At 38.1% G+C, this 17,010-nt stretch overlaps 1 protein-coding gene across 1 annotated transcript; it reads left to right on the top strand.

Annotated features, from left to right (window-relative positions):
- Positions 1-2,242: 2,242 nt before the first annotated feature.
- On the top strand, positions 2,243-12,296 carry LOC143858187 (bidirectional sugar transporter SWEET3b-like). The gene is made up of 5 exons (XM_077368826.1): positions 2,243-2,438; positions 8,672-8,894; positions 10,312-10,473; positions 11,852-11,971; positions 12,054-12,296. The coding sequence occupies exons 1-5, from the start codon at positions 2,365-2,367 to the stop codon at positions 12,192-12,194; spliced, it is 720 nt and encodes a 239-aa protein (XP_077224941.1). The 5' UTR covers positions 2,243-2,364; the 3' UTR covers positions 12,195-12,296.
- The last annotated feature ends 4,714 nt before the right edge of the window (positions 12,297-17,010 follow it).

Raw genomic sequence — 17,010 nt, 5'->3', positions numbered from 1 at the left:
ATCATTGCACACAATTAAGAGAGAATGGGGCTTGTCAAAATCTTTCCTTGGTTGGTTGGACAGACAAACACTCAAAAAGTAAGACAAAATTACGGAATGCTACTGATTTCGGGTACCTTTTAAAATTAGCATCAAAGACGGGTGATTCTTCAAAATCGGGTGGTAAAAAGACCCTGATACCCTTCTGACATCAAGAGAGTCCTCCTTTTCCATTACTGCCTATTAAATTGGCACGCTTCACGAGGCTTCTTTTGATTCGTTTGAATGTGTACTTGAACCGACAGAACCTTGGGTTCGTTTCTATCTTGGCCGTCAGAAATAACTAGAGACAGATGGATGCTTGACACGTGTTGGAAAACTTTTTGAAACGTTGGCAACCCAAAGTCAATGATTATCTTTTCTCACTTCTCTTTTGGCTTAGAACAGTAACGTTATTGAATACGTCTCTTTTGGCTTAGAATCTTTTCACTTCTCTTTTGCTCCTCACTTCTCTTTTGGTTTAGAATGGTAAAGTTTTTGAATACGTCTCTTTTGGATTAGAATCTTTTCTCACTTCTCTTTTGGCTTAGAATGGTAACGTTATTGAATACGTCTCTTTTGGCTTAGAATCTTTTCACTTCTCTTTTGGCTTATAACGGTAATGTTGTTGAATATGTCTTTTTTGGCTTAAAACGACGACGTTATTGAATATTTTATTATTTCTCACGTCTCTTTTGGCTGAGAACGCTGCTGGATTCTAGAGTACGCCGTCGGAATATCAAGTAGACGAAACACCCATCGTTCAAAGATATCAAGTACGCCGTGAGAATATAGAGTATGCCGCCGGAATATTAAGGGGTACGCCAGCATAAATAGGGTGTAAGCGGAAATAGGAAATAGGGTGTACGCCGGCGGAATTCAAGAGTACGCCGGCGGAAATAATGGGTACGCCGGCAGATTCTAGAGCACGCCGCGGGAATATCGAGTACGCTTCTGAATTTTCTGGGTTCAAACATGTGTTCCAAACGTATCGAGTACGCCGCCAAACTATCGAATACACTGCCGGATTCTAGAGTACGCTGCCGGATTAAGAAGTACACCGCCGGAATATCAAGGGGTAGGCCGGCGGAGAGGTGGTATTATTAGAAGACGCCACCGTTCCATATAAAGGTGCCAGCTTTCCAAAAAGTTTTTCGACACGTGTCAAGCATCCACCCGTCTCTAGTTATTTCCGACGGCCAAGACAGAAACGAAACCAAGGTTCTGTCGGTTCAAATACACATTCAGAAGAACCAAAAGAAGCCTTGTGAAGCGCGCCAATTTAATGGGCAGTAATGAAAAAGGATATTTCTATTGATGTCATAAGGGTATTAGGGTCTTTTTTTTCACCCAATTATGAAGAATCACCCTCATTTGTTGCTAGTTTTAAAAGGTAAGCAAAATCCGTAATTCCTCGAATGTGCCCATGTGCCCCCAATCCGTACTTTTCTTTAAGTAATAATGGAGATCCAGTCTTCGGAAGAGGCATGTCAGAGAAGAATGGTGGATAGCTATATATGAAAACAAACTACTCTAGAGTCTCAACAACCATATATTGGTTAGTGGACAGGAGAGGCCTCTAAAAAGAAATAAATATAGTAAAACAAAATTTGGTCGAGAATAAAACAAAATAATCTTTTTACTGCCTCCAAAGTTGGTGTCTGCTGAAATTCGGTAAAAAGTGTTGGAATGTCAGTTTTTTTGGGCCGAAATTTAGGATGAAATTCTGTAAAACAATAAAAAAGTAAATTATTTTATTGAAATTTTAGCTTAATTTTTGGCTGAAATATTGTACATTTCGGAAGTTTCGTTTTCAGTATGTTTCGGTTTTGGTCTCAACCGAAATCCAAATCCGCCGAAATTTAAAACCATGGGACATATTAATTACATTCTGAAAGTAACAATAGAGTTCAAGATGAAGGCAGGAGTAGTCAAAAGTTTAGTAATTTCACTAATTCTTTGATGCTTTTACAAGAGAATCGATGTGTGCTTATATAGAGCACTTCCATGATAAACGAATGAAATCAAGATAACTATGGAAAGAGATGAGAATGGTACATTCTAATCTAGTCTAATTTCTAATTCAATCGAGTTTGTTTAATCTACCTAGGTTACCTTATTTAACCAACTTACCTAATCTACAACTAAGATTATCCAACAGTGAAATCTCATATATTCTAACAAGAAGAATGGCAGATAGCCAGATAAGCATTTGAAAAGAGGCTACTCTCAACCACCTGATAATAATGGAGAGGACAGGGCACTAAATATAAAGTAGACAACAAAAAAGAATTTTTCAAGAACAACTTGAACAAAGTAACATTTTAAAGAGTCTCCCGTGGAACCATGGCAGAGACTCTGCGATTGGCTTTCGGCGTACTGGGAGATATAGTTTCTCTTCTACGGTATCTTGTTCCAGTGTAAGTAGAAGAACTCATGAAGTTTTGTTCATTCCTTCCTTTTTTTTGGCTTTAGATGTCAGTGAGTTGTTGTTAGGATGAACTACCTCTGCATTTTAATTTTATCCAAGTAGATGCTGATAGAGCTTGTTGTGATTTGTAAAATAGAAAATATGGAAAATAGAAGAGGTTTGGCAATATCAACACAAGGGAATTCAGATATAAGCTTCTTCTAGCCGATTATTATATTTCTGATTAGAATATGATAAAGGGCAATGATAGATTTGCCGCCTGCGAGAACCTATGCGCCCCTTTTTACCGGGTTTTAAGCCTACACCAGTATAGCTCGTTCTCATCTCACACCCACACACTTTCTATCTATCTATCTATCTATCTGGCCCAACAACTAAATGATTTAGATGGGGAAATGATATATTCGCCCCCATTTTTGCCTGGGACAGCCCCCTCTAGCATAACACAGATAGGGGTGCAGCTCGGGTGGGTTGGGTCGGGTTGTTGCCAACTCAACCCGACCCAACCCGAGGAACCCATTTTTCCAACCTAACGACCCAACCCGAATTCCAACCCGGCGGGGTTCAACCGACCCAATCCGAGGAACAATTTCCTCAACCCGACCCAATTTCCATATTGAATCGTGTTTAGACCATCTAAATATGTTGGACCCACTTGTACTTCTGTTGGCAGTATTTTTCCTCAGAAAATATGCATGGATGTCATATAATTCATCTAATTAAGACAGTAATGAATCCAATATTAAAAGTCAGAAATGAAGGGTCAAAATATATGGTGATGCCCTAGTTTCTAGTTAAGACACTAATGGATCCAATATAGAAAGTCAGAAATTAGGTGCATAAATGTAGATTGAACACTACTGAGAGTGCAAGTGGCATTTTGTAATTCAAAATTTTAGAAACAGTACACAGGTCAGTGGGTGTGTCTAAATATATAATACACCAAGTATCAACCATTATGAAGCTTACTTTTCCATCTTGCATCGCCTTCTCAATATCAACAGTGATGAATATCCTTCCTGTTTAAATTTCACACTGAGTCGGGTCGGGTTGACGATACCCCAACCCAACCCAACCTGATTTTAGTCAGGTTATAAATGGCCAACCCACAACCAAACCCAACCCGAAAAAATTCAACCCAACCCACCCAAAAATCAGGTTGAACCCTTCGAGTTCTGGTTAAACCCGACCCAAGTTGCACCCCTAAAAACAGAAGTCATAAATACACTAGAGGGGGCTGTCCCAAGTAAAAAAGAGAGGCCAATATATCACTTCCCTTTTATGATGGGTGGCTGTACAAACCCATACTTTTTCTAAAAGTACGGCACGTCCCACTCCATAAGATGATCGAACCATCCATTTGTTGGGCCACAACGTGAATAGGCTGTGCCCCAAAAATCATTTTCATAGGATGATCCCAACCTACCAATCTATAGATGGGTTGCACATTATGAAAAGTACAATAGATCGGAGGGTTAGGATCATCCTATGGAAATGATTTTTGGGACACAGCCTATTCACATTGTTGCCCAACAAATGGACGGTTTAGATCATCCTATGGAGCAGGGCATACCCTACTTTTTTAAAAATACGAGTTTAAACGGCCGCCCATCATATAATTTCTCTTTAAAATGTAACCTATGTGCGGACTCTGCATACATCGTATTTTTTTCAAAAACAAAAAAAGCACTTACACTAACTTCTTGTGAAGATCCAAACCATTCATTTGTTGGGCCCCCGATGTAATCAAGCTTTCCCCCAAAATTCATCTCCAAAGGATGATTCTATCCATCCAATCTTTAAACATAAGACAATATATAGCACATCGAAGGGTTGGAATCATCCCGTAGAGATAATTTTTGGGGGACTGCTTAACAAATGAACGGTTTGGATCTTTGAAAAATTTAGGCCCAATAAATTTGATAATAAATAACCATTATATGGTGCCCCTACGTAGGGGTATGTATTATTTAAAAAACAAAAACTTAGAGCCCAACAAAACGCATGAATGCATTTGTAAAATATTTAGATAACTCCTTGGTCTCTTCTATGCAGCAGCTACATGATCATATTTACAAGAAAGACTTCTTAACATATTTTTAATAATTTTTTGACCATCTAATTTTTTTCATATGTCCTTATTTGATTCACAATAAAACTAACTCTTGAGAAAATGTCTCAGAGTTTTTTCACAAACAAAATTACGATGAAGGGTTTCTAACTTTACTAAGATTACCTTTGAAGTACCTTGATATTCTTTTTGAAGCAAAACCTATGCTTCTTTTGATGATGTTGCAATCATAATCCTACCCATAGCTTGTTGAATGAGTTGCATCATTCTTTTACTTCTCCTTCAATTCATTTTTTTGTGTTAATTGTAGTCAATCTTTCATGTTCTGCAAAATCATCTTACCCATTCTTTACCAATTTCCACAAATCAAAAGTTTAGAAAAGATCTTAATTTTGATAGATCAAAACTGATAATTAATTATCACCTTGAAATAAATGAACACTTTGCTGAGAATGAATTGTAGAATTAGTATATATTACACGGCATGATGCAAATTTATCGAAACCGTGCTTGTTTCCTTCTCTTAAAACCGTCTCAAGGCTCTCTACTTTGTTGAAAATGGCCTTTCTTGTGTTGGAAAGGTTGTAACCCCAAGGCGAAATCGCTACGCGTAGCGGAACTACAAATCGCGTAAAACAAAAAATTTATCGTCGATTTCGCCCGTTAATTCAGGATCCTAGGGTCTTGATGATCTGATGGTGATTTAAATAAAATAAAAGGTTTGAATTGCTATTCACAATAATAGCCTCTGCTTGATCCACTCCTCGAACGGCCATGATCAATCTCATCGCCGCGGACCCGTAAGTTGAACTGATGGATCCCTTCAAATTGAAGAAGGGAAGTTGAAGAACTTTTCTTCAAATATATGTAGTGATCTATATCAGCACTGTTGGATGAAAATTTAATTTTTCTTGATGGAGCTTTTGGTTTTGCAAAGATATTGAACCAGAAAGCAAAGAACTAGAAGAGAGAGAAGATACGAGAAATTTTGGATGTTCTCCCAAGGAGGGAAGAACGTTTTTTTCAACAAAAAAACTGTAGAAAACATTCTCATATGTGTTTATATAGTTTTTGCTTACTTCTTTTAAAGTTTCCAATTAATTCTCCTTAAAACTAGCTAATTCAGAAAACTAGCTTTTTATCTTTTTCATTAAATAGAAACAAGATTTAATTGGAAATCTTTGATATTAATTTGAACGTCTTTCTGAAAAGTGATAACACCATTTTACACTCTGAACATGTGTGTTATATTTCACAAAGGAATCTTAGGGATAAGTCCCAACTATTTTGAAACTCTAAAACACGTGACTGTTAGAGTTGTGGAAGGACACAAACTCTTGTGATCCGAATTCTATAAATATGTGTTGTGTTTGATGGAAACAACACACATACGTTTATAGTAAAGTTCCATCTAAAGAGAGGGTCCCTAATCTGAGAGGAAAATGTGCCTATGATCGATCGAGCCTTTAGGTCTTCTATAGATTAGAAGATCTCTCTTCTCTTGTTCGTGTGCAACGGAGATCATGTTCATGTTCGTGGTTTGCCAAAATTTGAGGGATACGTGATCTTCAAATCTAATCGCCATGACCGGAGGTATGTTCTGCATTAATTTAGAATTAAATAAAGTTTTCAATTGATACCAACTATAAGACTTTATTGAACCAAATTAATGTGGAACTTACCTCCGGCAATGGCAATTAGAAACAAGATCAAGAATCCTCTAAGCTTTGTGATCCATGAACACGAACACGAACCACTGCGCACAAACAAGAGAAGAGATATCTTCTAATCTTGAGAAGACCTTATGGCTCGATCGATGGAATCACAGGCACAAGTTTTCCTCTCAGATTAGGGACCCTCTTTATGATGGAACTTTAGCTATAATGTATGAGTATTGTTCCCATCAAACGCAATCCATATTTATAGATTTCAGATCACAAGAGTTTGTGTCTTTCCACACCTCTAACACTCACGTGTTTTAGAGTTTCAAAACACTTGGGATTTATCCCTTAGACTCCTTTGCTAATACAACCCACGTGGATAGGGATTATGATCCATTTATATCCTTTGGATAAGGGTCCCACATTTACTAGATTGCACGGAAGGACTAGATTCCCAATTGGCTCGAATCAAATTTTAAAAAAACTCCTAAAATCTCTCATACAATCTCTCTTTTTCCACTTTCCCACTACAAAGCTGCTGGCCAATTTCCGACTTTATTTTTTTACTATTAGATAGCCGATTCTGTAAAAGTCATAAACTACAAAGTTGTTCAAAATGAGCAGTGTCTATTTTCGAAAGTTATGTCTATTTTAGCTAAGATGTTAGAAAGTTATGTCTATTTTAGTAAAACGAGTCGATAAGCTAAAGACACACTTGTTATTTAATTTTTGTAATTAAATAAAATCATTTCCTCCCATTCAATGGGATAAAAGCTCCATCTATATATTGTAAAATTCTCAAAATACCCCTAAGTTAACAATTAACTCTTCAGGTATGCCAAATGTGTCATACGGTGTGTACATACCAAAGGAACTACGTAAATCTTTTTCCTCACATCAAATGCGACGAATCTAGTCTGACCGTTCAATCTAATAAATGCGGGACCCTTATCCAAAGGATATAAATGGGTCATTAGTTGTGAGTGGGATCATTACAGGAATTCGACGGCCGATCTTGCAGAACCCAATGATGGGTCCCACTGCGATCTTGCTCCGTAGATAACAACTACAATTGCATTGGATTAGCGGCCTCCATTGAGACATAATCCTGAAGATGACCGTCAAATCATCATACCCCTAATCACATCTAATATGTTCAAGTCCCTTCTCCATTCCACATCTACTGAGTTGAGTCCTATAGGGGGTGGACAACTACTACCCTTTGGGCCCACTCATGGTATACCTTCCAGTCAAGAAGTTAGGGTCCGCAAAAGCATTTGCAAAATTATTTAAAAAACAATCAAGTGTTTTAATAAAACCTTTGATAAACCATTTATCAAATCCGTTTGGCCAAGCTATTTTATAGGCCTAATGTTCTGACCGAAACTTTAGATGATATCCCCGTAGTTGGGGCGGAGAATTCCATGTCGGGTGTCATTATTAGCCTCGTGGGCTTGTCCAAGACTCTAGTACTACCCTCTAGTGATCTCTAGAAGGACTACGTTAGATAGGCTAAGAATCAAGGCCGGGCCCACAAACCAATATGACCTCTCAGGTCTAAGGATATGTAAAGGGTCCTATCTAGTAGAATAGACTTACTAACTCCTGTCCATAGATCATTCTAGTGTGATCCTCTTCAGTGCGCAATCCCAATTATTTCACCCACTCTTCTTGCTAAGGGTCTGCTACCCAAGTAACTGAGATAAGTCACTTCACGGCACATGCATGTAGACAAGACTGGTACTGGTTGTGTACAGGAGGAGATGTCCAATCTCGACCTCAACTAAGAACTTTTAAGGTATGCAAAGAACCGGTATACCATATCTCCATGCTCCTTAGGATCTGTGAATCCTTGAGCACGGTATTCCTACTTTGCTGCCTAAGGACGAATATGTGATGAATAACAAGCACATTACACATATTCAATCATTTATTACCCATTAGATGTCATGGAATATTTCACGAATAACAAGCACATCACACATATTCAATCATTTATTACCCATTAGATGCCATGAAATATTTCAAGTAATAAATTTTAATGTGACAAGATATACGAAATGTACTTGCTTTTAGGGCACTAACTCTAGCATTTTGCTCTGATACCACTTTGTTGAATTTTAAGAATAAAAATACATAACACAGGAAGAAGCCTTTTCTAGAGAAAGAGAATAAATTTTGTATTTTTTTATTTCTGCATTCATCTTCACCACAAATAACTACAATGGTCTTTAAATAAAAACTCGAGTGCAACATTCACACATTTTTGCACCTTTCACGATTCTAGTTAAACTCTACCTAAAACAACTTCACCTGACTGACTCTCCTACCTCTAAAATAGCTTTAGAAAAGAATTCCAGATAATAACAAAAGAAAGATAACTACTAAAAACTTCTAGAATAGCTAAGAGATAAAATTCACAAGTGTGAGGCCACTACTTCATAGTTTGAATTACGTATTCTAACATTACACCTGTTCCTCTCTTAACAGGTTTACATTTAGAAGGATTATCATGAACAGAAGCATTGAGGAATTTTCATGCTTCCCATACGTTGCTACTCTGTTTGGTTGTCTTGCTTACGGCTGGTACGGTTTCCCAGTAGTAAGCATCGGCTGGGAAAATTTACCTTTAGCCCTCATCAACAGCACTGGGGCTCTCATACAGATCATTTTCATCCTTATTTATTTCTGGTTAGCTCCGGCAAAAAAAAAGGTAAGATCTTTATATAGAATCTGAGATTTCTGCTGAAGTTGGATGGATTTGATTAACACTATCATGTTCTTAAATAAGCACTTACCGATAACATAAGATGATAAGGATAAGATCAAGAGAATCCTAATCTAAACAACTTGTCTTATCTATACTAACTACCTAATCATCCAAGTTCCAACACAACCCAATAGTCAGATATTCTCTAATACTTTACACTGTATCCTTTGGGTACAGCTTGTTGAACATCTTCAATTCATCTTGACCGTCAGCTGTGTTGAATTTTATGGCTAAAAAATCATGCAAATTGGAAAGTCATAGCATCCAATTAATTTTTTTTGTTGAACGTTTGACGCAATTGTTAGATGGTGAGCCTTGGCGCAACAGTAAGGTTGTCCCATTGTGACCTGGTAGTCATGGGTTCGAGTTACGGAAACAGCCTCTCTACAAAGCAGGGATAAGACTACGTACATCTAGCCCTCCGCAGACCCCGCAATGGTGGGAGCCTCGGGCACTGGGCCACCTTTTTTTTTGACGCAATTGTTCATCTTCAATGAAAAATTACATGTTAGTAGGTACCAGGGTTGCCCAGTTTGTATGCTTTTTTGAGCCGTTGGAGATATAAGGGTGTACTCATCAGATGTGGTCAGGATTAGCCCAAGATGGGGCATAGTATGTAATGTTAAGCTTGTCTAATTGGATTAATGTATTCATGTGTTTAAATATGATATCCATGAATACATGAATTGGAGATTGCAATGAGGTCGTGCCCTACTGCAACTATCCTCTAGGAATTAATTTCGTGTATTCATGTGTAGTTATGTTTGACAAGATTTTATATGATGCCCGACCATCAAGTAGCGTCAAAAAAGTACCGCCCTTGATATTTGATCCAACAGCAGCCCACTTTTTAAGAGGCTGCTGTTGGATCAAATATTCAGGGTGGTACTTTTGAAGTACCAACATCACGCTACTTGACGGTCGGGCACCATATAATTTCTCCTGTTTGACATAGTATTTCTCATGTACACATCTATAAGAGAAGTGTTATATTCGCCCCCTTTTCTTCCCTGGGCCACCTCTCTAGTGTATTTACAACTACTCTGTTTAGTCATGCATAGCACGGGTGAGGGCGTGAGGCCCACCATTTTACACCTCACGTCATATGGTAGGGCTCACCATCTCTACCCAAACCGGTGAATATGATAGGATCCACCATTTTACACCATGAGTGGGCCAACTATATCCATTTAAATCACTGCATATATAGGGTGGGGCCCACCATTTTGCATGATGTTTGACAGGGTGGGTCCCACCAAGTCCACTCAAACCCATGCATTATTTGGGCCCACCAGTTTACCTCATGATTTGATGTTACTTCCTGTGTATGTATATCTAAGAAAGTGTTATGGGATTGCAGAAACGGGTTTCTTTGATGTTATTTCCTGTGATTGTGGTGTCATGTGTCACTGCACTAGTCTCAACTTTGGCTTTGCATGATCATCAAAGTCGGAAGGTACTGGTGGGATCGGTGGGAGTAGTCTCAACAGTGATTATGCAAGCCTCTCCTCTTGTGGTTGTGGTGAGTTCTCTTTCTTTTTATAGTTTCATTCCTTAGCTCTTTTGTTTAGCGTAACGGACCTTTAGAGTCCTAATTTGGATTGAATTGAATTGGAAACCCTAATTCAATTCATTGGGTTTCCTACTAAAAGACCTTTCCAATTTGAACTTCGTTTAATTTGTGACAGAAATACCCCCCTCCCTTAGACATTTTTCATTTGTGGGGAAACTTCTGGCGTTTTAGTCACCGGAGAGTAAGACGAGACCGGCCCCCCTCCACATGGTGACATTCTATTGGGCCTCGGTGACCGTGCCCATCATGTCATCGTTGCAAAAGTTCAAAATTTCACCAAGTCTCCAACTCCGTTGTGCTAGAGCCAAGCGTCGCATCAAATGTAACGATGGAGATGTTGCATCAAAACATCTCTAGAACCATTGGGTGGCCGTGCAAACAGGTGATTTTTAAAATGTACGTTGTGGTCCACTTCGTACGATGATCCAAACCGTCCATTTGTTGGGCCACAAGGTAAATAGGTTGTGCCTCAAAAATCATTTTCATTGGATGATCCTAACCCTCTGATCTATATGTAAATGATTTTTGGGGAGGTACCTCTATAGATCGGAGGTACCCTAGATAAGCTTACCAGAGCAAGCCACTATAAATAGCTTATCACCCATGCTGTTTGACTCATCTAAACCATTCATTCCATAAAACCGAACATAGATAAGGTGAGAAATCATCTCCATAGGATCATCCTAACCATTCAATCTACAGAGGTACAAAATGCACCCATTTTATTGCCGTCCATTTTAAACCTCCACAAGTCAAGCGTCAGCATGATCCGATAGAGATGACTTCCTACAATTACCCTATCTACAAACAACATGGCTGATGGCTATTTACACTCGATAGCTCAGATAAGCTGTCTGAACTCTGAAGTATCCCTCAGATACATCACCCCCATATGTGTGTGTGTTCTCCAATAGAAAAGGGTACAAGTTTAGAGTGTTATGTTATTATCTACTGACTACACAGAATTTAATCTCATTCAAGATTAATCTTCTCATGTGCTTCTAAATTCAATCCTTTAAAAATTTAATAAATATAAGTCTATTACATTTTATTATATTGGTGCGAAATTATGAGAAATTCATTTTTTTCAGTCTTTTCTTTTTCGTCAAGTTAAAATATCTTAAGATTTAAGAAATTATTCCACTGGTGTATGTGAATACAATGTATTCGTATTGTTGGCCATGATATGAATATTAGTTTAACTTGTTTTGATTTTATTCAAATTGTTTGATTATCTTCTGTGGTTTTTGAATTTGTTTACTTACTTTTAAGCTTTATTGTCCTTGACACATGAATAAAAATCATTGAAATGAATGTACAATTGCAGAAGCGAGTGATACAAACCAAGAGTGTGGAGTTCATGCCATTCAATTTATCATTGCTCATGTTCATCTCCAGTGTATTGTGGGGGACATATGGACTGTTAGGTGCTGATTTTTTCGTCGCGGTTCGTATAATGAAACAATAAACCAAAACATTTATTATTAATATTCTTTTCTATAGCTAACAAATTTTTGATTTGTTTACAGGGTCCTAATCTCTTCAGCATGCCAATAGGATTTTTCCAACTTGTGCTATTTTGTATGTATGGTGAAAAGAAGCAAATCCCTGAAGAACCTGAGGGTTTGGACATTGAGAAAGAAGATGGCCTAACGGCTAGGTTGATTTAGTTTATCATTGAAATAACCTTTTAATAATTTTTATTTGTCTAAAGTTATTCCATGCTTGGAGGTAAATTATTCATTATAAAGGCATTCTCTCCTTATCTCTTAGTCTTATATGTTTTGTTTATGATTTACTTATGTTTAACATCCTGGTATCATGTGGAAACACTTCATTGATGAATTTCCTACTGGTTTCCACTCTTATATCCTGTGCTATCAAGAACTCATCTAACGAAAACAGTTCGTTTACGAATTGAAGTTGTAGAAAATAGGTTCAATTCGAAGAAAGAAATGTAAACTACGTGTGATGGGATTTTAAGCGATTTCACTCTACAAATTTGCTGTCGAAAATCGCCATTTCAGGCATGCTCTTGGCTGTCTCCAAGTGTTCGTGGATATGCACCAGCAGGTTTTGAATGTCGATTACGAAGGATCATCCCCCCACAGAGGCACCGCCTCCTCCGGCAGGGTTTTGCAGACCCAAATTCCTTTCCCTCCCATCCATCTTAACCGCATGAGGAACGATGTCAGCATCAACAAGTTTAGTGCTCAACCGATTGTTAGAGTCGAATTTTTTTCTCTTTTTGAATCGACAACCCAGTTCCAAAAGGGACTGTTAAGTTGATTTGTTCTCTTTTTGCATCAACAATCCAGTTCCAACTGGGATTGTTATGAATCAATTTGTTTTGTTTAAGATAACAGTCCAAGTCAGAGACTGATACTTGTTTGTTATTTCACCTGGAAATAAAGAGGCCGTTAATTTGAATTCTGCTCAGTTTTTACGCCTATTTTTGCCCGTTAATTTGAATTCTGTCATCTTGGTTTTGCCGGAAAGGAGCTGCCAAAAACAAAACAAATCTTTGTTCTTCTGTGGCGTTTGAAGCAAGGGACACACAATCTCAGGAAAGGTTTATATAGTCTTCTAAGAGTCATTCAGCATCAACTGAGTTGCGGGGTAAAAAAAACAATTCAGAAAAATAAATGATTCTATTATGAAAATTGAGTTGCGGAGAAGGTTAATGTGATTATGTGAACGATTTGCTCCTTTTCCAATAGCACTTCTAGTGTGCTAGTTTTCAAAATTGAGTTGTTAATGTGCCAATTTTCTCTGAATTCTTTACGAATCCGGATCCGGATTTCCCATCTCCCAAATTATCGCACCCGAAATTAGTGAAATAGTGCAAATAGATCAGAGGAGGAGCAAAGCTTACTTTCTTTCCATGAGTGCTGAGAAAAACTTTGGAAAAATCCGATTTTCCTTTGACGAAGGAGACGAAGAAAATCCGATTAACCATAAGTGTCATCTCACTCCCTACCCATAAATTTAATAAAAGTTAAAAGACCAATACAAGGTTCCTATGTCTATCAAAACTACTCACTGAATCTCTAAGGAAATTAAAGACGAACTATGACTCAACGGTCCTAACTAGTCCGCACAGATGCTCCTCTATCCTGCGCAAGATCAGCTCTCAGGATCTATAAAAATGTAACAATAGAGTGAGCTAACACTCAGTATGTCATATGGGGATGCTTATAGCAAGTCCATATGGGGATCCTAATAGCGGGTCCAAGCATGCCAAAAGAAAATAGGCCAATGCATGGTTAACAAGATGTATAACTTGTTGTGGATTTAGAGAATAATACGGCTTACCAGATTTTTGTTGAGGAACAAAAAAAACAAACGAACAATGTTATTAAAACCTTTTCCGATGCGGCAAGATGAGGCCGCAATCACCTCCAGAATACAACAGCCTGTATGCACCGTCGATCTCCAAGAACTGCACGAACCACCCAAACAATCCAATCGCCCAAAAAAAAATACGTAAAATAAAAGAAGAAAGAAATCTCTGTTCACAGTAAGATAAGAAAAACAAGAAGAAAACAGTAGCTTTTCGTTCTGTTGTTGTATAAAAAAAACAGAAAGAGCCTTCTCTTTATAGAACAAAACATGTCTGTTCGACACACCCTTTAATGGAATAAAGACGCTCTTTAAAAAAAGAGCCATTCAAAAGACGTTACAGATGTCGCATCCCAACGTTCAGGAACGGCGCAGTTATTCATAAAATAACAGCGGCATTTTTTTACCCAGTTAATCGGCATTCCAATAAGCCGGCTACCCAGGTACGCCAGCTTACCTAATCAATAACGGCGAAGGTAAAGGTAAGTTATACGGACAGAAACAAAAATTAAAATGCAGGGGAAGGAAAAACCTTGACTCACACACGCAGCCTAGCCGGGCCGGGCGGCGCGCGTGTGGTATAGCCAAAAGCCCACCGGGTCCACTTGGTGGCTCATGCGCGTAGGCCCCCTTTCTCCTCTTCTCATTCACAAAACTAAAGAAGTGAAAAACTATATAAACATATGAAGCTTTTCTCCACTTTCCAATACGGGACTATTCGCTTTTGTGAAGGAAGTGAGTAAACTCATTTTCCAAAACCAAAGTGGTACCTACAATGCCACTTTTGTATTAAAATACCAACAATCCCCCACTTATTTTAATAAAAAACGATTAAAAATAAAATATAACTTGTGTTGGGCAACCAGCGAAGCAACACGCATAATAAAGTTGACTATGTCTTAAACCTTTACTTAGTATAAGTGTATTCTAACTGCCAGGAGTTGAAGTGACTATGTCTTGAACTACAACCCTTGGGGACATAAAGCTAATGCATTCTATTGGTTCTTCCAAGCTTACACATTACGGCCATGTGCCAATCCCGGTATCCATGTAAGAAAAAGAGAATTAAGCCCACATTCTCTTTGGAAGCGGCCCACTTCCTAGCAAACATGTCGGTGAGTCTATCAAGGATGCTCTTGTAGCCTAGACATCCCACTCATATGAGTTATAGATCTCATTAAAAGTAAAATACTCAACCTCACAAAGCTTCAGGATATCATGTTGGGTTACACCATAGGGATGGACTTCGAGATAAACTCATATTTAACATAATTGTCCACCAATTTCACCATGACTCGTTTTTCCCATTGAAAATCTAGTTCTTGGGATCTCCAGTCCCTAGATTGGGTATCCATCATAGGTAATTACACATTAATGAGCTTAAGTCTCATCCCCTAGATGTAATGCAAATTTTCTCCCTTGATAAGGCCTTAGTTAAGGGATCTGCTAAGTTATCACCTGATCTTACAAAATCAACGGTGACTGCGTCATTGGATATCAACTCTCTCACAGTACTGTGCTTTCTTCGGATCTGTCGCAACTTTCCATTATAGTACTTGTTATGTACTCTTCCAATGGTTGTTATGCTGTCGCAATGAATCAAAACTGCAAACACATGTCTATCCCAAATAGGTATGTCAGTTAGAAAATTCTTTAACCAAGTAGCTTCTTCACAAGCAGAGGTTAGAGCAATTAGTTCTGATTCCATAGTAGATTGAGCTATTATTGTTTGTTTCTTAGATCTCCAAGAGACCGCACCACCACCAATAGTAAATACATAACTTGTGGTAGCCTTGGAATCATGTGACAAAGTATTCCAATCCGCATCGCTGAATCCTTCCAAGACAGCATTATGACCTGCGATGTATTTGGTCACAGAATGCAGTACAATATCTGCACCAACAGCTAAGGCCTTCTGGTTGACGGGACTCGCGAAAGTGCCATCGATGCAGACCAGTGCTCCCTTGTTGTGGCAAAGGCTTGAAACCAATTCAATGTCAACGCAACGAAGGAACGGATTAGTTGGAGATTCTGTAGAGAAAAGAGAATCTCCAACTAATCACATCAAAGAAAATACCGTGAACTAGACAATTCACTGACATTGTCAAGATCTATAACAGTGGCCTGCGGTTGGAAGATATGAAAAATAAAAAAACTAACAAATAAACAGAAAATATATTATAAGGAAAATCAGAAAGTGTGGAATATAGAGATGACATAAAAATCAAAAATGGATTTTGAAAAGAAAACCCCGATGCTCCGAAGTTTGAACATAACTGATTGATGATTATTCCTCTTTTAGCAAAGGAAATAGAGATAATCTACAACATACTCATCTAATACAATAAGCTGGGATGGATGAAAAGAAGAGAGTTTTTTTCATTTTTTTGAAAATCACGTGAGAATTACATGTCACATTTTTTGACTTTTTTGAACAAATGCACCCATTCAACTCATATAATTTCAATCCCACCCACCCCGATTTTCCTTGGAAAAATCCGATTTTCCTTTGACGAAGGAGACGAAGAAAATCCGATTAACCATAAGTGTCATCTCACTCCCTACCCATAAATTTAATAAAAGTTAAAAGACCAATACAAGGTTCCTATGTCTATCAAAACTACTCACTGAATCTCTAAGGAAATTAAAGACGAACTATGACTCAACGGTCCTAACTAGTCCGCACAGATGCTCCTCTATCCTGCGCAAGATCAGCTCTCAGGATCTATAAAAATGTAACAATAGAGTGAGCTAACACTCAGTATGTCATATGGGGATGCTTATAGCAAGTCCATATGGGGATCCTAATAGCGGGTCCAAGCATGCCAAAAGAAAATAGGCCAATGCATGGTTAACAAGATGTATAACTTGTTGTGGATTTAGAGAATAATACGGCTTACCAGATTTTTGTTGAGGAACAAAAAAAACAAACGAACAATGTTATTAAAACCTTTTCCGATGCGGCAAGATGAGGCCGCAATCACCTCCAGAATACAACAGCCTGTATGCACCGTCGATCTCCAAGAACTGCACGAACCACCCAAACAATCCAATCGCCCAAAAAAAAATACGTAAAATAAAAGAAGAAAGAAATCTCTGTTCACAGTAAGATAAGAAAAACAAGAAGAAAACAGTAGCTTTTCG

This window comes from Tasmannia lanceolata, unplaced genomic scaffold (assembly GCF_043159265.1).
Source record: "Tasmannia lanceolata isolate RefF3 unplaced genomic scaffold, GAP_Taslan_0.1 ptg000025l, whole genome shotgun sequence".
Lineage (NCBI taxonomy): Eukaryota > Viridiplantae > Streptophyta > Magnoliopsida > Canellales > Winteraceae > Tasmannia > Tasmannia lanceolata.
This window is presented reverse-complemented; position numbering and strand designations above follow the sequence as displayed.